Below are 22,358 nucleotides of genomic sequence, written 5' to 3'. Positions count from 1 at the left end.
CAGCTAAAAAAAACAATCATTTCCCCTGCCAGGGAAGTAATTTAGGAAGTCTCTAACCAGTTCATCTTTACTACAGAGCTTTGCATCTAACCATACACAAATTAACAGAAGGCAATACCACAAGTAATACCACATGCTCATTGGGATACTGACAACTAGTGTGCACTTCAGAAGGCACTTCTTACCATGATTTGCCTTGAAACTTCTCCAGAACACAGAACTGCCCTTTACAACTCAGCCCAGCCTCCTATTTAGCTTCCCCATCCACTTAAGTTGATCACACTAACTATACCTGCAATGTCATATGGATATTTTTGATCTGCCAATCTACTTGTGTTCTTGTAACAAAAGTCTAAAATTCTAATTTATAGGTTGAGCGAGGAAACTCCCTGACTACCCCAGACTTCCCGAAACTAATAGATCTTATGGCTTTAAAATAGGACAGCCCTTTAGAATCTGTACTGTCATACTACAGCAGTAGAACAATCGTAGAGTTTCAAACGGCCAAAACGTCAAATAAACTGTTTAATGCACAACAAAGACTACCAAATAAATCCCAAACAGTATAGATATACTTGAAGTATGAAAGTTGCCCAAATTAACAAGTTAGGAAGGTCAGGTGAGAGGGAAAGATCTTCTTTAAAGGCAACTTTCAAGATATTTTAGAAACAAAAAGAAATATCTTCACTCACAGCAACTCTAAAAAGAAATTAATCAGAAACACAAATAGAAAGCACGTTAGCGATCAGGAACTATCATGAGGATCTTATAGCTCAGTCTGGAAAAAAAGAAAAAAAACTCTCACCTTCATTCAAAGCACCTTACCTTATGTGAGGCTGCAACCCGGGCTGTTCTTCATAGTCTTCTATGAGAAAGGGCAGGTTTTTAGCCCAGTGGTCCTTAAAACTTCCAGGTAGATCCGCGTCAACGTTATATTCCGCAAGAGGGGTATCCAGGTGTGCATGGAGATATCTAGAATACTCTGCAGGGAGAAAAGGGGATGGAACACGTCCAAATACTGTTGAAGAAACATTTTTGGTGTGTGTAGTTAGCTGTCATAGAAATGCTTTGTAGCAAACCATTAATTATAGAAAATTTAAAAAGAAGACTATAGATTTTAGCAATTCACTAATTATCCAATAAGAATAACTGGCTACTGATTTCAGTTGCCAGCATAAAAACAAACCATTCAATCTGGGCACACTTCCACTTACTTTTAACCATTTTACTGTGCACTCTACACCAAAGATCTCACTATTTCAGTTCCAGGGCCTAAAAACCCAAAGTTCAGTATCAGACAGAGCCTGGTTCTCTGACAAGTGATAGCTCAACTGACTAGGTTCACTGTTTCACCAACCCTAAAAATTCCGATGTAACACATCTCTGGAAGAAACATTACATGTAGCACAAAGATTTTTGGGGAAAAAATTTTCTGTTACTTATCTCTGAACAGAGTAGAAAAATCCCAGATGTGGGTTATCCCCTCTTTTATTTCACAGTTAATAAGTCTAAACTCTACTAAACTAGGAAAATATGGGAATCATAATATCGGGTAAAGATATTCTGCTAATAGGTAGCCTCTAGTAATGTGGCTACCAGCACTGAGATACGTCTCTTATTTTAATTTATTTAGATTTAAAGATTGATATACTTAAATTATTATTAAGCATTAGTATATTTGAAACGCCCTGTATATGTGAGTCTACTTTTTGAACTGAATTTTATGAATCCGAAAGATCAAGCATTTACGATGAAAATTCGACATTCAGTTTGGGATATGCTATAATTGCAAAACATGCATCAAATTTTGAAGACTTAGTACGCAAAAACACCCTATCTCATTAACAATGTTTTCCTATCAATTGAATACAGAACGAATATTTTGTAAATATTGGAATAGCTTACTGCTACAATTGACTTAACTTGTTTTTACTTTTTTAATGTGACTGTTGAAGAGATTTAATCACACACATGGCTTACAATATTTTTCTGATATAGAAAAAGAAGCTATGCTAGGTAAAGTCTTGGCTTTATTTAAAGAAATGCAAAATTATCTTTATGTGTGGTAGAAGAAATATGAGCAAGACTATGACAAATATAACTCTTTAGATTTATCTGCTTCTTTTGCCCAATTTATTAAAAAAATGAGAGTTCTGCTATACAAGAATAACAGTCTAAGATACCAAGTTCATAGTCAAAACACGTTAATAGTCTTACATTTATGGATAAAACTACACATGAGACAAATAGCCCAGGTGGTTGTCACAGTTAGTTCAAAATGAGACTTTTAACGCAAGTAAAACTCTTCCCTTAACTTTAGGAAGAAATTGTAGGGAATGTAGTCACAGCGCTGAACCAACCTTTAGAAGACACTTGTATCCAGTGCGGGCACTAGCCAAGGGGTGACTGTGGACACGTTATCTGCCTATTTGAGATTTAGCTGTCTCATTTGGAATGTAGACAGGCAAGTAATATGATTTCTGCAGCTTTGAACATTGAACTTCAATGATTTCTGTGACTTTCTGACTTACCTCGGAGATATTTCACTTTAAGATACTCTGGGCTCGCCTTCTGACCCGGGAGAGGGTCATTTAGCATAACTTTAGTTTGTGCTTTTATCCCTTCATAAAACTGTCCCATTGCCACATGGCTCAGTCCTTTCATATACTGGCACACTTCGTTATATGGCTCTAGCTGCAGACACCGCTGGGGCAGTGAAGGAGAGAAGAGGCTGTGTTAGTATCTATGTAGTTCAAAACAAACAGACGAATCAACCAAAAACTTTAAAGCCCTTTATTATCTAGAACAGAAAAGTCTTCTCTTTAGGTTAAATCAGATCAAATACATACATATTCTGAAGCTGAAGTAATGATCTTTGGTATACTGCTCAAGTATAAACACTCTTCTTGGCCCCTTCTTTTTTCATTTTACCAAAGATATTCTTGACTAAGAATAATACAAGAACTCTAACAGTGGGGTAACTCACGATATATGCTTACCTTAAAGTTCTTAAGGGCTTCTTGTAAGCTACCATGATGATAAAGCATCATTCCCCGGAGCTGGAGCGTCTGCACATGATTTTGGTTGAGTAACAGAGCCTTCTGAAAGCTCTCCGTGGCAGCTTCAAAATTTCCCAGTTCTCTAGGTGTTGAATGATAGTCATGAACTCAGTACAGACCAAACGGCAAACACACAGAATAAATGACTCTTAAGATTCAGAGTCTTCTATGTGACTAAGGACTAAGGGACTTTGATATAGGTGTGCTTACTATTTTTACTTTACCAACTTATAGCTATATAGCTATTGGCATATCACACTCCACTTACTACTTCTAACTTTACTAGATTACAGATAATGACACAGTTCTTGAAATTCTTCAAGATTCACAGGATATTTCAAAGGAAAATGTTGAGTCAAGTGCCAGTTCATGATGGGCTTCAACTCTTGAAATACAGAGTGTAAATTTTACTTTTTAATTAGAAAAATACTTTTTTCTTCGGAAAACAAGATAGATTATAGTCATATAGAGGTTTATTATTCTGAACCAAATTCATAGATGCTATTTTTCTTTCAGTATAGTTACTTCATTTAAAATCTAATAAATAATTATGCAATTTAAAATTGTAAGAAAAAAATAGTATATCTTAGTATTATGGTCATTCCAGAATGTTAGTAGGTGTTACAATCCAGTCTTCCTTTATATATATATAAAAGAATTTAAGTATCTTTAAAATGTTCAATAAGGACCCATAGCCCTGCAGGGGACAACACCGGAGACACAGTATGGGAACTGCACCCGATCTGATCCCCCACACACCAAGGCAAAACACTAAGGGGGAGCAAAAGAACAGCAAGGGAATGGAGCGGCAAGGTCCCTAGTGAATGTTGAAGGTGGACTTTGGGGCCAGAGTGTGGCGCCCCAACAGACTGGACTGGAAAACACTCCTAAAGGCCAACAAACAGCCCTTGAACTAACTACGAGTTTTTCTTTCTTATTGTGTTTTGTTTTGTTTTTGTCATTGGTGTTTTATTGTATATTGTTGCTTGGTTTTGCTGTTTTGTTTTTGTGCATGTTATTATCCTCTGCGGGTCTGTCTAAATAAGATAGGCTGGATTAACAATATGGAGAAAAAAATGAGACCGGCAGTTCCGGGGGGACATGGGAGAAGGGGAGATGGGGGGAAGGTAGTGGTGTTAACAAACTCAGGGACAAGGGAACAACAAGTGATCCAAATTGGTGGTGAGGAGGGGATAGGAGGCCTGGTAGGGCATGATCAAGGGTAATGTAACAAAGAGGAATTACTGAAACCCAAATGAAGGCTGAGTATGACAATGCAAAAGAGGAAAGTTAAAGGAAATAGATGAAAGAGCTAGGAGGCAAAGGGTAGTTACAGAGGTCTAAATAAAGACATGTACATATGGAAATAGATTTATATATGAGGATGGGGAAATAGATCTAAGTGCATATATTTACAGGTTTAGTATTAAGGTAGCAGAAGGACATTGGGCCTCTACTCAAGTACTCCCTAAATGGAAGAATACTTTCCTCTATTAAATTGGCATTCTATGATGCTCACTTTCCCGACAGAACTGCTGAGGACAAAGCAAGTGAACAAGCAAATGTGGTGAAGAAAACTGATGGTGCCCAGCTATCAAAAGAGAGGGCATCTGGGGTCTTAAAGGCTTGAAGGCAAACAAGCGGCCAACTAGCTCAGAAGCAATAAAGCTCACATGGAAGAAGCACACCAGCCTGTGTGATCACGAGGTGCTGAAGGGATCAGTTATCAGGCATCAAAGAACAAAAAAAATCATATCATTATGTGCTCACCTCCCTGAGATGATCGCTGAAGACAAATGGATGCATAAGCAAATGTGGCGAAGGAAGCTGATGCTACCTGGCTATCAAAAGATATAACGTCTGGGGTCTTAAAGGCTTGAAGGTAAACAAGCGGCCATCTAGCTCAGAAGCAACAAAGCTCACATGGAAGAAGCACACCAGCCTGTGTGATTACAAGGTATCTATAGGATCAGGTATCGATCATCAAAGATCAAGAAATCACATCATTGTGAATGAGGGGGAGTGCAGAATAGAGACCCAAAGCCCATCTCTAGGCAACTGGACATCCCCTTACAGAAGGGTCGCGGGGAGGAGACGAGCCAGTTTGGGTGCAGTATAACACTGATGAAACATACAACTTTCCTCTAGTTGCTAAATGCTTCCCCCCAACCCCAACATTAAGATCCCAATTCTACTTTACAAATCTAGCTAGACCAGAGGATGTACACTGGTACAGATAGGAAATGGAAACAAAGGTAATCCAGGACAGATAAGTTCCCCAGAACCAATAATGAGAGTAGCAATGCCAGGAGGGAAAGGGGAAGGTGGGATACAAAGGGGGAACCGATCACAAGGATCTACATATTACCCCCTCCCTGGGGGACAGACAACAGAAAATGGGTGAAGAGAGACACTGGACAGTGTAAGACATGACAAAATAATAATTTATAAATTATCAAGGATTTGTGAGGGAGGTGGGGCAGAGGGAGGGGAAAAATGAGAAGCTGATACCAAGGGCTCAAGTAGAAAGAAAATGTTTTGAGAATGATGAGGACAACAAATGTACAAATGTGCTTGACACATGGATGTCTGCTTGGATTGTGATAAGAGTTGTAGGAACCCCCAATAAAAAGATTTCAAAAAGAAAAAAATCAATGCTCAGAGAACCAGCAGCCAAGAGAGCAAAACACACATTGCATTTGGTAAATCAGATGCACAAGACCTCTTTAAAGTGTTGAAAAGCAGAGATTTTATGTTGAGGACTAAAGTATGCCCAACCCAAGCCATGATATTCTCAAGCCATGATATTCTCAATTGCTTCACATGCCTACACAAGTTGGACCTTGAAAAAGAAAGACCAAAGAATAGATGCATATGAATGATAGTACTAATGAAAAATACAGAAAGTACCATGGACTGCCAAAAGAACAAATAAATCTATCTTGGAAGAAGTTCAACCAGAATGCTCCTTAGAAGCAAGTATGGCAAGACTTGGTCTCACATACTTTGGACATGCTATCAAGAGAGATCGGTTCCTGGAGAAGGAGATCATGCTAGTTAAAGCAGAGGAGCAGCGAAAAAAAGGAAGACCCTGGACAAGATGGAGTGACAGAGTGGCTGCAACAATATGAGCTCAAACATAAGAATAATCGTGAGGATGGGAGAGGACCAGGCAGCATTGAGTTCTGTGATACATAGGGTTACTCTGAGCTGGAATTGACTTACGGCCACAACAATTCTTAGCTCACCAAACATCTCTTAAGTGCCCACTATGTGCCGTGGACAGCGGAGCTACAAGGGGTACAGTCGTGAACAAGGAATTCGCTTTTCCTCTAGGAACTCACAACACATCTAGTGAGATGCCAAAGCAGCCAATCCTCGAGCCGAAGAAACCACTATTCAAACTATCACCCAGAAGGAAGGGTGAGCATTTCTACGATCACACATACAAACTGAAGGTGGTTCGGGGATTATAATATACATCCTCTTACAAATAAATAAGGCATTCTCTGGCATTTAGTTCTTTTTATATTCCCAAGATGACATCTAAGTAACGTAGTATGTAAATGTCTTCACAATTCAGAATGACCGTCTCTTCTGGCTAAGAAACACATGTAAATATTTACCAGTATTACTTTTGAAGGGCTTTCCCTGGTGGTGTCGTGGTTATGCACGGAGCTAGGACGTGAGTGGTTGGCACCTCAAAGTCACCAGCAGCTCCAAGGGAGAAAGACTGGGCTTTCTCTTCCCATAAGCAGGTATAGGAAACCCGTAGGGGTCACTAAGAGTCAGCATTGACTAGATAGCAGTGAGTCTGGTTTTCTTGGTTTTGGTTTATTACTTTGGGGGCTTTCTCGCTTTCCCTGCAACCCCAACTGCTCCTATTGGACTTACCTGTAGGCCTGCCCAAGACTTTTGTATGCATCAATAAAATCCACTTTCTGCTTCAAAGCCTCTTTGAAGGATGCAATAGCTTCCTGCAAAAAGTAGATAGAAAGTTATTTAATTACCACAACTGTTGAGAATGTACTTTTACTTAAATTACTAAAGGTCTTAAATCTATATCATATGTAGTCTCTGACAGACTTTTTAATAGGAAACTTTAAAAAATATATAAGTAGAAAGTATAGTACAACATAAGTCAGGATTGAATTTCAGCAAAAAAAAAATCAATACATCACTATGAAAATAACAAAGCCTAAGTTTCTCCCATTCAGACAATGAGAAAACAGCTTCTCACGATCAGCTTCATCAGGATTTTAAGTACTAATGAGGTACCCTTCATCCAACTAGCATTTCCTCAATTAATAAGGGTCCTGTGGAACAAAAATAAGCCTGAGAGTTATGTGAAAAAATGACTTTAAAATGTTCATAACTAGTAGCATTTAAAATTGAACCAACAAAAGACAAAAGAACCCCCAAATGAAACTTTTTTATTAAAGGACCCCCCCCCCATCCCCCTCAAGAAAACAAAACAAAGCTCCTAGTCCGCTGGCTCGAGCTCTAAGGCTGGTGAAAGGAGAACTGCTACAGGGACGACTCGTTAAGAAGTCATCTTTGGAAAACATGCTCGGTATATCTGGCTACTACATAACTATCTGTGAAAACTATGACTACAAAGTGTTCCATGACGAACATCCTAGGCTTAAAGCATTATTAGATGTAATTTTCATTAGATTTCATTAGTTAGTCTAATGTAACACGACGAAGAAATTCCCCACAGTTCTGAAGGAAAGGCATATCTTACTAAAAAAAAAAAACAGTATAAACTGTAAGAGCTTTAGAAATTATAAGGAGAGAATTTCACACCTGATCGGATGGATCATCATAGGAGAGAACTACTGCAGAGGCTATCTGCCTTGCACATGGTAGGCACTCAATAAATATTTAAAGACTTAGTGGGCACATAAATAGTTTTGCAAAAATAGTACAACCTTTTTTTTAATGTCAAATATGAAAATATCATTCATTATATACTGTCTTTCTTTGGGGACAACTGAAGTGCATGACAGGACAGTTTTTAAACTTGTCAAAGGGGAAAATGATCTACCTAATAAGTAAACCTATTAAAATATCCACTGTTTGGAAAAGTAAAGTTCTGAGAGGCCTTAAAAACCACTATTGCCATTGCCTAGTGGCATTTATATTTAAACAAATATATTCTTAATTCAACAAATATCTATTGAGCACCCGCTATGTGCCAGGGGCAGTGGGGGTATAGCAAGTTCAAGTGTTAGCAAGCATTATCTGTCTTCTAGAAACTCACAGTCATCTACTTAGAAAGCCAATTATATAACCAGGTTACCATAATACAAATTCAGAGCTATAATCAAGATGTGAGCAAAAGGATCTGGGCATAAAGAGAAAGAAAGCTTAGTCTAGGGGGATCGGAAAAGGATTCACAGAGGAAGGGGCAATCAAGTTGGGTCTTGGTAACTGAAAAAGAATGTACTGGTTAAAGAAAGGGAGTTTCAGAAAGGGGAAGTAGTGCTATGCCAGGGGACAGAGCACTCAAGGAGAGGTGGAAAATGGTACAGCAGGAGTATGGGTGCATGGGCAGGAGGGAGGGGACAGTGGGAGACCAAGGGAGGGTGGTAAGCTAGGGCCAGTGAGGGGCATCTATGTCATGCTATGCATTCTGGGCCTTACCCTGCAGGTCATGAGGACTAGGAGTCTTTAAGTAAGTGAGTGACCTCATGGGATTTGCTTTTTAGAGTTGATTAGTTGCGGTCAGTAGCAACAGAGAAGAAAGACTGGGGAGGGAAGAAATGGAGGCAGAACCCAAAGGAAGTGGCTGTGGTAATCTGAGCAAGATATAATGAAAGTTCAAACTGAGACAGTGTCTGTGGGGAGGGGAGAGGGTCAGAATCAGGAGATGTTTGTAACGACAAAATAAGATGAAATGTGGTGGTTGTTTGGGTCTGAGCGATGGGGATGAAGAGAGGGCAGAGGGCCGGAGGGACTAGGTAGATGGCAAAAGCATTGACCAAGACAGGGAGATACGGGAGATAGAAGAGCTACAGCCTGGGGGTGAAGTGGGAGAAGATGATGAGCGCCATTGGGTGCATTAAGTCTGGAGTGTCTGTGGACATCTCGGTGGAGATGCCCAGTAGGCATCTGCTGCCCACTCCACTTACAGCATGCGTGGACGCCACAGTTCTTCAAAGTCTGATTTTCTCTTCAGCTTTTTAGAGTCTTTGGTCTCAGGGTTCCTGTCTAATCACTGCACAGTTTTCTACCTCATTCTGCCAAAGAGGACATAGCAGAATCAAGATCTGAAAGCCATTGGTAACAAAGAAACTGTTCGAATGAACCAATCGCTAAGCATATGAATTGCTGCTTCATTTATTTGCATTGCATCGCCCCGTCCAGTCACCATCACGCTGGGGGGTTTCCATGGTGACAAAGAGCACACTCTCAGATGACTCTGCGAGTGAAGGCAATTCTAGATAACTGATTAAATCGGTGCTCAGAATGTACAATTTTTGAAACAGCCTTATAGTATCAATAAAACAGAATAGAATTCAATAGAAAAGCTTCTACTTGCTGTGTTTCCCTAAGAAAATGCAAAATTTCAGGTATAACTAATTTGGATACTTGTTAAATCTGTATGCAATATTGCCTAGTACATATTTCTAATCATTGAATGGTAATATAAATAAGCAGTCAACCACTTAAATAAAAATTTAAGTTGATGTTCACCTGCAGAGACCAACTTTAGAATATAAAGTTAGTTCAAACTCATTGGTCCATTTCATACCTTATCTCTATAGTTAGAAAAAAAGATTAGGGACAGCTAAACTAATTTCATTAATTTAATTAAGCCATGTCACCAATGACTCAGTTTTCCAATCTGTGTAACTGGGACACCCTCTGCTCCTTCACTACGTCAATGGGATGCCGTTGGATGAGTGAGACAATACGTAAACACTGTGACCTTCACGGACAGTAGATCTACAGAAATGCAAAGAAAAAGTTCCCATCTATTATACATGTGGACCCGTGTTTATGAGCATGGTGCAAATGATAAAGGACCATACTATGTGATAAGATTGGTAGAGAGGGAGATTTTTTTTTTAAAAAAGAGGTACCATTTCTAAGTTCTCATCATGTCTATTTGGAGGAGAGCAGGCTGATTTTAGTCCTTGTCCAATTTGCAGTTGGTGTCTCTGTTATAGCTTTTTTTATTTCCTGAAAAACTATCGCTTCCAGGTCATTCAAAGAGCTTTGGCCATGCTCCTAGGTGTGACTGTATAGCAACAAAGAAAACAGTCATTTGTCCACATCTGCTTACTTTTAAAATACTTATTGACAAGCCAAACGTTTAGAACCCACCAGCCACCCAGCAGGAAAAAAGTGATCTAGGACACCCAGTGGGGCCTTCTGGTCTGTCATACGGTCACCGTGAGTTGGAAATGACTCGATGGTACACACCACCGCCGCCACAATATTAGCAGTGTGTTGGGTTGTTTTGTATTTCAAATAGTCTTCCCTTCCATGAAACATTCAAGGGATACTGAAAATTTCATTTAAGGTGACTGTGAGAGAAGATGCAAAGAACAGAGGCCAGATATGAAATACACTGACAGCTGCTCAAGGCACATTTTAAGAAACCTGCTCTCAAAGCTAAACGCTGCCACTCTGAATCCTAACACGAGAAAGGTACACTTTCTTAGGACTAACTCCATTTACTTGCAAAAGGTATCTGAGATGTGTCAAATAGAATGTACTGAAGTTCTTTTTGTTTGGTTTTTAGTGGGTTGAGTGTGTTTGTTTTCTTTTTAAAGAATCTAAAACACTTAATTTTTTCCATTTAAAATAATCTATCACAATCAACACTTGATTAATATTTATATCTTACAAAATAATTTTTACTTTTATTATTTAATCCTCACAATAATTGCAGGAGCAAAATAGAATCATCTCTGTTTTACACACATGGAAAGAGAAACTGAAAAATTTTTAATTTTTTTGAAGCTGAAAAATTTCAAATAACTTCTCTATAAGTGCAGTTAATAAGGATTCAGAGCCAGGGAACACACCAAAATGTTCCAACCAAATTCAACACTATGTCCTTGAATTCATTTATCCTGCTAATATTTATTGAGCACCTACTATGTGACAGGCACTGTCCTTCATATTGAGGATGTACAACATGCAGCTTTTAAAAAATAAGTCTTCTCTTCAGCCTTTCCCCAAACACCTATCTCAGATGCTCAGAGAGTTCTTGGATTCATTTCAAGGATAAGATGTAGGTTCTTTGAGCCGTAATGCCCGTCCCTCTCATTCACAGCCATCGCTGTGCTCCCACCTGGGCAGGCTGCATGTATTTTCGGTTGCATGATACTCATCTTTCATCAGCCAGTGTGGCTATATCCAGTAGGAAAGCACCTACAATGTGCCAGGCATTATGAAGCCCTGAGGAAACAGAGGTAAAAACAAAGATCCCTGATGCCCAGCACTAGTTGTATGTTTGTGTCTCCTCAATGCTGTCGCAATTCTACCACTCGGAAGGTTCTCAACAAGTATTTTGAGAATGTTGAATAAAGTATCAGGGCAGAAGAAAGGCAGAGGCTGGAAACATGTGTACCCCAAAATTTTAGTTGATTTAGGGAACCCCTGTACTGAATTTCCCTACTGTCTCCTCGGAGTAGCCAGTCAGTCCCTTAGAGTAATCTGATCAAGCACAGAAATGTCTCTCAACCTGTTGCTCTTTTCCATTCTTGCTGCCTCTCAAAGCATGGGATCAGGTCTGAGTCCCTCTGACACAGACTGCTACAAGTACCTCCTATCACTCTCTGTCTGTCCCTGCTATCTCCAGCCACCACAGGGTCAGATTTGGTCTAAACTACATATTTTCTCAAAATCTAAATTTGACTACTGCCAGGAACTAACATATAAAAGTCAAAATCCTTAGCACAGCACCGGGGACTTTCTTGTCTACATTCCCAAAGCAGTGTGTTTATATTACTTTAAGAGTACTCCTCATATAATACATTGCTTGTAGAAAAAAGCTTAGCAAACTGTATACTTCATAAGTGGTATTATTTCTCCCTTGTATTAACCTTTTATTCATTCTTTCTGTACCTCCCTCAAAATAGTAGGGGCTCAATAAATATATTGATTCACTTTCTAAAAGAAACCCATCAGACTCTTGAGATATCATTTTAAAAATATGCCAAACCATACTTCACTATATTTTCTCTACCCACGAAAGAGCAGAGTCATATTTCAGACATACCACACAGCACGTTCACCTTTAAAAGTCCTCTGTGAAAGAAAGTTAACCCTTCATAGAGCATAGCGATAGGCTGGTTTCTGTTCAGTTCTAGGGACTGCCGAAAGTCTTCGTGGGCGGTTGCATAGTCCTATGAAAAATAAAGTGGGGGAAAATAAAGCAATAGCCATTAAGTACTTGAGAATTTTCTATATTTGATTGGTAGAGAAAAACAATCCTGATAAATTCTGTGCCCGCTTGGGTTTTAAAGAAAATATCTTATGACCACAGATATTAAGGGCTTACTTACTGTAAGAATCCGTTTTCTTCAAAAATTGATTGGGGTTGGGGGGTCAGCAAATAAAGGATTATTTTAAGGACTTCGCCTCAATTACAATACGGAACATTATTTAAAATACTATTCAGGTAAAAGTCTGTGAGAGAAAGTCTCCCAAGCATTTTGTGGTACTAGACTTTTAGTATACTGAATAATGTTCAGATAGCTAAGCTTTTGACTACAATGTGCTATCCTGAGATGTTTGCTCTATTTTCTTTGGGATTTTTGTCAGCAATTGGAACAATCACAAATACCATTAAGACAGCACAAGATGTCCTTCCCAGATTGGGGTCACTCATACAGGAAACCTATAGTCTGGAAGCCCTGTTAGTTTAGAGTACAGTTCTTGGGTCACGATATTCAGAGAGACTCACATTGTACCTCTAGATTTAAAAATCTCATTAATAGCTTGGAAACCTGTTTCTCTCAGATGATATTTATAAGAAATGTTCAAATATGACCATGAACCACATTTCTCCTTTTCATAAATTCCAGTCCAGGATTAGTCACTGTCCATAGTTAAAGGGAAAAAATAAGAACCACATGTGTTCTTTGTACCTAATGTCCCTGTAACTTTAATCTCAGTTATAAAAATGTTTTTATAACTCTCTTGAATCATAAGCACATTACGAAGCAAATTACTAAACTAAAATCTATCAAAACACAGCTTTCGGAGGCAAAAGGTAAAATCTTAACCACTATGAAAGGAGATGGATGAAGACCAGAACAACTCACCTCTGATATGAAGTACAGGGTCCCTCGGTGCCGATATAACCGCGCTGAGGGCTGGAGCTGGATAGCCTTAGTGAGATCATTCACTGCCTCAGTGATTCGACCCAGGGGGGATAGGATCTATGAATCCGAAACTTGCAATTAGGGGAGAAAAAGTCCCATAACCAACCCTAACATCCACTTCACCACACTACTACACTCACAGAATGATTCCCAGCACACTGGAGTCCTTGAACCCATGGATTGAGATTCAAAGTAAACTAAGATTCTACTAATCCTAGTCCAGTCAAGGACACTGATGAACTAAGACTATAGTTATTGTCGTTTTTTTTTCTTGTTTATGATAGATGTTGCTTTTCTTGAAATGTGTACTTTTCCCTCAATGATGTATAATTGTTAATATTGTATATATTCCAAATTCTATAAAGCCAAAATTTGACACATACACACACGAGGCAGTTTCAAAGTTTGTGGAAAACTAAAATTAAAAGATCGTGGACTTTTCCTACTAACCTTGTGAAGCCCGTCTGTGTATATACATGTATAATGGAATTAAAAGATACTGGACTCTTTCTAACTTTTTGAGGCCCCTTTGCGTATTTACATGTATATATAAACATGAAGGTAATAAAATTGATCTGAAAGATAACCTGGAACCATTAGAACATAGTGTACAATTCTGCTTGACATGACAGAACTATGGAATGATATTATATATGCATTAGCTCCCAATTAAATGTAGTTGTTCCTAGACTTTAGTTATATCTGTTATAATAATAAGTCCTAAGTGAAAATTTCTAAGTTTCCAGGGATTTTGTAAGCTTTCTTTGTGTTAACTCTTAAGAAATCAGTCACAAAGGTCAAGTAAGAGAAAAAAATATCCGCAAGTCTATTTGGGAAATCACTTTATATCCAGCGATCATGCTATGTTCAGTCAGCATATCACAGAAGACAGTTCAAAATGAAACAAAAAAAAGGTGTGAAAAAATCCAAAATGGGTATCAATATTCATGAGTCAAACCCAAGTACTTTATTCTGAACAAAAGTCCTTAAATTAGGGTTTATTTTGCTTATAGATAATTTTTGTCAAGTTTTATTAACTGGTTTCTTAATTAACAGGAGCTTAAAATCAGCAAAAAGAGAGAGAGGATCCAGGAAGGCATAACATCAGAGGTAAGCATGGTAGCTCAGAAAGAGAAAGAAAACCAAGATTATACAAAAGTATGCCTGAGAATTTAAAAAGGAGACTGGTCTGTTTCATATCTGAGTGGGAAAAAATACTTACCTAGTTTATGAACTCCTACCTACATACATTATTCCAGTCCAGTACAAGAAGTGAGATAGAGAATAATAACCAGAGTAACTTAAAAAGCCTTAGTTATACCTATTAAACATAGACTACTTCAGAAAGCATGAAGGCAAAAGATTTCTCAGAAAACAATTCATAGTATATATAAATTGAATGATATAATTTATCTGGGAAAGTCACTAGGTATATTAGTAATAGCTGAAAAGAGAAATATTACGATACATTTTAAACAAATTTGAGATGTATTTTTCTAGTTACCAATTTCATTTTTGGATGAACAACTAATTTTTATTTGATATGCAAATTTCAAAAACTTGCTAAATAAGTCTTATTTCCAGGTGCACTTACTAAATTCATGCTTCATCATATCATTGCAAAGTAGCATTTGAGTAACAGAGGGACACGGCATCTGTACTCCCTTCTAAAGCAGATGGTCGTTAAAGTAGTTAGAAAATACATGAAAACCAAAAAGACTCTCAAAAAGTCCTTAACAAATTACAGCCACTTAAGCTTTGGCAGCTACAATCCAAAATAGACATGAGATGAGTTATATTGTTGAGAATGAATTTTATTCAAAAAGTCATAAAATTCACCTTAAGAAACTGAATTATAATTTAAGACACTATAATTTTGAAGGGGCAAGAATGACAAATAGAGCCTTAGATTATGAAATATTTAGTACTTCCTTTACTTACAGTTTTTTGCCCCAAAAAGTCATTTTTTTGTTTAGTCCAATTGTGATCATGCCATATCAGATGATTAAAAGTTTTATTTAGACAATATATTAACATAATCCCTAAAGCTTCTAATATGAGTGAATGAGTAGCAAAATAAATACTGCATAGACATGGAGAGTCTACAATTATTTTATGAAAATGGTTAAACCAACACATTTTCGTTTGCACACATTCTCTTCTCTGACTGTCCTTTTCTATCTCATGTCCCCAAGAATGGACATTCTTCCAGCTCAAGTATCACCATCATCTAAGATACCTTCCTCAGAAATGCCCTTCCCATTACTGGCACTGTTAAGCAGCAGTCTCTCCTCTGTTTCTTATCTTCTGAGTTGTTTTGCTTATAGTATGACGTGGCATTATCACTGTTTCTGGCTAAAGTTCTAAGTTCCTCTGATGTCTCACTGCAATCATCCAATCTATATAGGATCTTATGTAATCATCCTATGTATCACCTAGCCTATGTTGATAGGTATATTTCAGAAGCATTCTATATATACACATCAGTAGAACACTGCTTCAAAAGGCTGATCATTTCATTTGGATTTAGGGATATTGTTTTGCTAAAGTATCACACAGACAGTAAATATCAAGTGTATGTCATAAGTGCATGACTTAGTATGACATTACTAGATATTAGATCAATAGTATCACTTGGTCCACGGTTTTCTAGTCAATTCAACTATGTTTAAGGGCGTTTAGCACCTATTATGAAAACACAATGGTATAAAGGAACTAAAAATTGGCAAGTAATAAAATAATAGGAAAAAAGAAATCTGAGGTTTAATTAACCCAATAATGACAGAGGGAAAAAGAAAACCACACTCACTTCTGCTCGCTGCTCAAATACCTCTGGACGATCTGGTTCCAAGGTAATTACTCGGCTCAATTCAAACAGAGCAAGCTCAGCATTCTTAATGTCCTTAAAAAGGTATTAGCTTAGTATGAGACATACTGTTACTCAAAACCAGGGTGAAAAGATTTTCTGAAAAAATTAGTAATTTAGTAATGATATAGCTAACTTTTTAGATGTAAATATGAAGTGAGCTTCTGCATAAGATGTTCTGACAAGATAAATAAGTAATTACAGTCATTTAACTCACTCAAGTCCACTTATCCATGCATTTCCTGATGCCTTGCAGAAGTTCCAAAGAGAGCATTAAAAAGTCTATTTTCTAAATTTAATCTATGTAAACACTTTTAAAACTGAGAATGTGGAGACCAGCATGCAGAGTGATGCTGACCAGTGGCCACAGGAGATGAAAAAGGGATAAACTCAGTCTTGACTAAAAAAAAGCAAACAAACCACAAGCCAATTTATAATATACCTATACTTGAAGATGTCTAGGAAAATTCTCCTTAAAAGTTATCACAATTGTTATTTTATAATAAAATGTCTTAAAATGCATGGGTAACTTTGTAAACAGATGCAAATTTCATGTCAAAATGAAGAGAGATGAGGATTATTCATTTAGCTTTGAACTTTAATAAAGCAAATTCCCCACTAGTAATTGACTGATTCTCTGGATACGACACTGGTTTCCTCCTTACTATCTCCCTCATCCCCAATTCTGAATTCTTAGCTCTCCATGTTTCAGATAATCAAACTCAGGCATATGGATGAAATAAATATATGTATACATATATATCTTCATCAGGCTAGCTTAGTAGAATATTTTTATTGTCAAAAATCTTGGCATTTCCCCCTCAAAACATCGTATCATTTTAACATAAGATAAGACATATAGAAAAGGTTTATGTTCAATGTTTCAGACTTAAAATTTGGATTTGAACCATAGACCATTTCAGTATTTATATATGACTTCAGTTAAATCTTAATTGGTGCCTTTAATTGGGGAAACATACTGATCTTTCTCCCATCTTCTTCAGAGAAATAAAGGTAATATGAAGCATAAGTACAGAGATATTATACCTATCTGAGAAAAGTATATGTGAACAAATAAGTCTCACACACTTAAAAAAAACTTTTGTTCATCTGTTCAATTTTTAAGTATTGTGAGAAGTCTAAGTCCCATTACAACTGTTGATGACTGATTTCTATTTTGAACAAAGACTCTTTCTTAGGAATGCCGTGAAGGGCGCATACTTTTCTTGGGTGATGTGCAGTGCATCAAGAATCCAGGTCAGGCAACCAGAGGCTACCCTCGTGGAGGGGAAGTGTGGCAAGAGTGACCTCAGAAGACCAGGGTAGAAAGCACAGGTAGCCACTGGATCTCAGCAATCACTCTACGGCTATTTTCTCAGCTGTAAAACTGAGAAAACCAAACCAAACCAGCACCACTATTCATGCCGTGTGAGCGTAAAGAACCATGACTCCATCTGGGCCCTTGGCCCTCTCAAGGCAGGCAGGCAGGCACGGTGGCAACTGTGACGGTTACATACTCACATGTAGCCCCTTCTTTCCGTAGGCTATTCCTCGGCCATAAATTGCACTGACCAGATCAGGCTCCTCCTAGTCAGACCAAAACAGAAACACGTCAAACACTACAAAAACAATGCAAACAAAATCAGTTTCTGCTTAACCCATGTTAATGCCATGCCACTAGTGAGGAGCTCTCCATATTCCTCATGAGACAGTAAGAGCAGCCCCAGCTGGGGAAGTCCGTATTCGAAAAGTCCGCTTGAATGAGCTCTATGCACAGAGTTTTATATCAGGACAAAATAATAAAATAATGGGAAGGGAACCAACATTACTTAATGTCTACTAAACATCAAGTAGTATGACTATTTCTTCTATGTAGCGTTTTCTTTAATGTCAGCAACTCAATGACGAGGTATCATTGACAATCATATCTTACAGAGAAGAAAGTGGTAGCTTACACAAAGGCTAACAGAGATAAGTCCAGTACTAGTCAATGTCTCTTGCTAATGCTCTTTCAAATAGCCATAGAATAACTGAAAGAAAAAGGAACCTCTGGGAATCATAATGGAAAAAACCCCCACAAAAAACAGTTCCCTCCATAATCTTGTGGAGGATTAATAGACTAAGTAAGGGATTAGAATGGAAAACCAGAGCCTCTCAGGAACCTGCATTTTTCCCAACCTGATGGGTGAGATGAAGTACAGATCAGGTCCTATAACCGATCATCTTAAACCACCATACTTGGACATTTCAGTCGTGCAAACTACTCTATTTGCGGAGTGCAATGCCTCTAGCTAGCATTTAGCCACAACTTTTCTCTCTTCTCTGACGCCTTTGCTGTACTTTTAAGAAGAGTGATTAGCCTATGGCTGTGACCTCCTGGATGTAACTCTTAACACTAATAACATTTTAACAGAACTGCACCAAATGAGGCCCTCAAAGAAGGCAGAAATCTGTTCTTCACATGCAAATCTGAGGTAGGCAGGTCCTGCTAGTATTACAGAAGAACCTATCAACTTCAGCGATACATAAATGAGAAAAGGCAAGGAGGACAATGCCATGCTTTTTTTTTTTAAAGGGAGATGTTAAGCAGAATGAACTACATTACAATTAGTGGTGAACTGCTGGGTCACTGACCACAACCCAGCCAGCAGATGGCTTTGCCTACACTCTGTATTAAAATTTAGAGAAATTCACCTAAAAAAAATCCACATTCCCCAAATCTCTAGCAAAATCAAACAAAACAAAAATAGTGAGTATTTAAAGAAAATTGCACTATAGTCCAAAATCTAGGATAAAGTGTAGTCATCTACTTTTGCAGCCCAGCCCCACCTCATTTCAGCAACCACAGAGGGTGGTATCGTCCACCCGAGGAAACTCTGCTTTAGTTGGTACCTGCCCGGCCCTGTTCACCGCAAGACCATGGCCCTCAGTCATCGTGCCGATCTACAATAGAGAGGTCCATAAGAGGAACACTCATCTTAGAGAGGTGGGCAATGCTCAGAAGGGTTAGGAGAGAGGGAAGAACAGACAAAGGAAACACACAGAGGAAGTGGAATTAGTGACATTGTACTGAGAGGACTGCAATGCATGACATGAAACAACACGTGTGTGAATTATTGAATTAAAACTGATGATCTGCTCTGTAAACCTTTACCCAATTCAAAATAAAAAGCTGTTTTAAAAAGTAAAGGAAAACTAAGAAAAGAATACAAAGAGGGTCCTTTAATTTTGCATCAACTACTTTTGATATTTAAATATCTTTGCTGGCTTACATATCCTTCCTCATAAGGGGTTGGGGAACATGTCCCAAACGAGAGAATGGCTGAGTAGTGGCTGGAGGGAAGGGGGACACAACACAGAGGGAAGAGGAGGGCAAGAAAAAAGTTACCTACTAAGTAATCAAAATAAGAATGCTTTCAATTTTCCTACAGTAGTAATGCCTGCCAGGAGGTTGGGCAGAACCTATGGTCAGGCAGGGGCAGTAGTCAAAGGAGTCTGTTCTTTGTGATGGATGACATTCTTGAGGGAAGGTGCCAGTTACTCTCAGATTTGTGAAGCCTTAACATACACCACCAAAGCCAGAGGGGAATCAGATAACAGCGTACCAACAGTCAAATAATAGCGTACTAAAATAAGGTTACTCTGGGAGACTAGCATCCCCCTCTACCCTCACGCCCGCAGCAGACAACGCAGGAGTCATTCCCCTGCCCCTATCTAATATATGCACTTGTGGAATCCTGGGAATTTTACTTCTTCAGTGTGTGTGGTATCTATCTCTGCCACTTCATCAGTCACCTGCTATTTTAAGCCTGCATTTCTTTCCTTGGTTACAGAAGATACTTGTTTATTTGTAGCTTTTCCCTATTTGCCAGACTCACATAAAATAAAATTTAAAATCTAACATTAAAGTTATATCACTTCCCTCATATCTAGCAGTACCTACACAACAGCGACAAACTTTTTACTCTAATATATTTTAAGATATACATTTTACATTGCAATCCAGTACACAATAAATAGAAACCTAACACACAGAACACAAAAATTTGCCTCTTATACCTAGCCCTACTATACACAACATAATCTATTACTTACTAGCCTGCTGTATTTCGTTTTTTATTAGTTTTGATCCACCACTTAATTTTAAATTCTAAACTTTAATGTGCCATTGAGCCAAGTCTAACTCATGGCAAGTCTTTATAACTGAGTAGACGTGACCCACTCCTAGTGTTTCCTAGGCTGTAATCATCATGGGAATGGCTCATCAGGCCTTTTCCCCCACAGAGCAGATGGTGGTTTGGAACCATTGACCTTCTGTTTAGTGTACAAGCATGAAACCACAGTACCACTGTACCTATTAAAGGCTGGAAACTCTTAATTTGGAAAAATAACTAGGTAATATCTGCAGTCCTTGGCAGAAGAAAATGTTATGCACACAGTAACAAAAGTTTGTCTTACCGTTGAGTCTCATCTCCACTCACTCTATCCTTTTATACTGAACATACCCCAGGGTGCCTCAGAAAACCTGACTGGCCAGCTGCTTCTAAAATGCTACAGCTCTGAAGCCCAAGAAGTAGCTGTACTCTGCAATACAGAGGGTCATCATCAGTTGGAATCCACTCAATGGCAACGAACAATAGTTCTGGCTCAGTGCGTTTGCAGTATCACCTTCTGCTTGACACACTCCCATCACCTGTGCCCAGAAGTTCCTCAGTCTTCATTGACTCCTAAAAAATGAAGTTGTTCTAGCTCCTCTGCTCCCACTGTACACTGCGTATACTTTAATCACTGGTTCAACAAATCTCGATTCAGGAATTTTATACATAGCCCCATGGCCAGAGTGTAGAAGCAGCCTGAATAATCCCTTCTCTCTCTTCCCTCTTCACCTGCAACATCTCTGGGTCCTGACACTCCTAAGTAGAGACTGACTTCTCAGCAGTCATTCAGTTATTCTGCACAAGTCTAATGCATTTACGTTTTATTTAATTTACTCTTTTTAGATTTTTTTCTAAGAGCACTGAAGGAGGTATCAGTACTGTGACTATTATACATATCATCTAATATTAAGTGTTCCTAAATTTAAATAACTTACTTTATAACTTTACTGAAGTGATATGCCTTTACTTATTTTCTCCTCTATCATTGGCTTATGAAATTAACAATAAGTCAAAGCCTGTGTTAGAATTGTTGAGATTCACCACCCCCACTAGAAAACAATATTTACTTCTAAAGACAAATTGAGTTTTAGGATAAGAATATATAAAAGTAACTTTGAGTGCATAAGAATAAACTTTATATTTTATAATTTTTTCAGATTTTTAATTGACTTAAATGAGAATGAGTATTCCCTTTTTAAAATTTAAATCACTTTATTGGGGACTTGTACAACTCATTGCAATCCATATATATATCCATTGTGTCAAGCATATTTGTACAGTTGTTGCCCCCATCATTCTCAAAACATTTTCTTTCCACTTGGGCCCTTGGAATCAGCTCCTCATTTTTTCCCTTCCCTCCCCACTCACCCCTTCTTCAGGAACACTTAATAATTTATAAATTTTTATTATTTTATCATATCTTAAACTGCCTGACGTCTCCCTTCACCCACTTCAAATTCCCAATTATACCTACTCCGTTCTCAAGATAGCTATCTACTGAATCCATAAAGAACTAAGTTGTTATTTCCGTCATGTAACTTATATAGTGATGGTTAACTTTATATCAACTTGAAGAAGTATGAAAGTGTGGGAGTGGCATCCAACATGTCAATCAGGTCACAGCCTGATGGTCCTTCCTTGGAGGTGTGGGCCATCTCACGAGGAGAGCTCTGGGAAACTCCTCCTTGCTGCTTTTTCCTCTCTGGGGCTAACCCAGGCAGCTGCCGGAGCCTGGCCATATTTCCACCAACCTTGGGTCCACGTGACTTTGCACCCACTAGCCTGTGATCTTCCTGCATTCTGCATCATTGCCTATGGTTGTGTGAGTCTGAAGAGGTAATTATAGAGTAGTGTCTGACTTATGTTGGCCTTGGCTGGGATGTTCTTTTTATGTAATTACTCCTTGATATATAGCTCTCCCATATAC

At 38.3% G+C, this 22,358-nt stretch overlaps 1 protein-coding gene across 2 annotated transcripts in view; it reads right to left on the bottom strand.

Moving 5' to 3' along the window:
- TTC13 (tetratricopeptide repeat domain 13) overlaps nucleotides 1-22,358 on the bottom strand; it is a 108,201-nt gene that overhangs the window by 43,792 nt on the left and 42,051 nt on the right. For both annotated transcript variants that reach the window (XM_075531910.1, XM_075531916.1), the window contains exons 5-12: nucleotides 17,796-17,861; nucleotides 16,218-16,310; nucleotides 13,349-13,465; nucleotides 12,317-12,427; nucleotides 6,954-7,036; nucleotides 3,000-3,141; nucleotides 2,532-2,706; nucleotides 826-982 (exon numbers count right to left, since the gene is read on the bottom strand). In XM_075531910.1, coding sequence (XP_075388025.1) covers nucleotides 826-982; nucleotides 2,532-2,706; nucleotides 3,000-3,141; nucleotides 6,954-7,036; nucleotides 12,317-12,427; nucleotides 13,349-13,465; nucleotides 16,218-16,310; nucleotides 17,796-17,861 — 944 coding nt within the window. The remainder of the gene's footprint in view (nucleotides 1-825; nucleotides 983-2,531; nucleotides 2,707-2,999; nucleotides 3,142-6,953; nucleotides 7,037-12,316; nucleotides 12,428-13,348; nucleotides 13,466-16,217; nucleotides 16,311-17,795; nucleotides 17,862-22,358) is intronic.

This window comes from Tenrec ecaudatus, chromosome 1, assembly GCF_050624435.1.
Source record: "Tenrec ecaudatus isolate mTenEca1 chromosome 1, mTenEca1.hap1, whole genome shotgun sequence".
NCBI lineage: Eukaryota > Metazoa > Chordata > Mammalia > Afrosoricida > Tenrecidae > Tenrec > Tenrec ecaudatus.
This window is presented reverse-complemented; position numbering and strand designations above follow the sequence as displayed.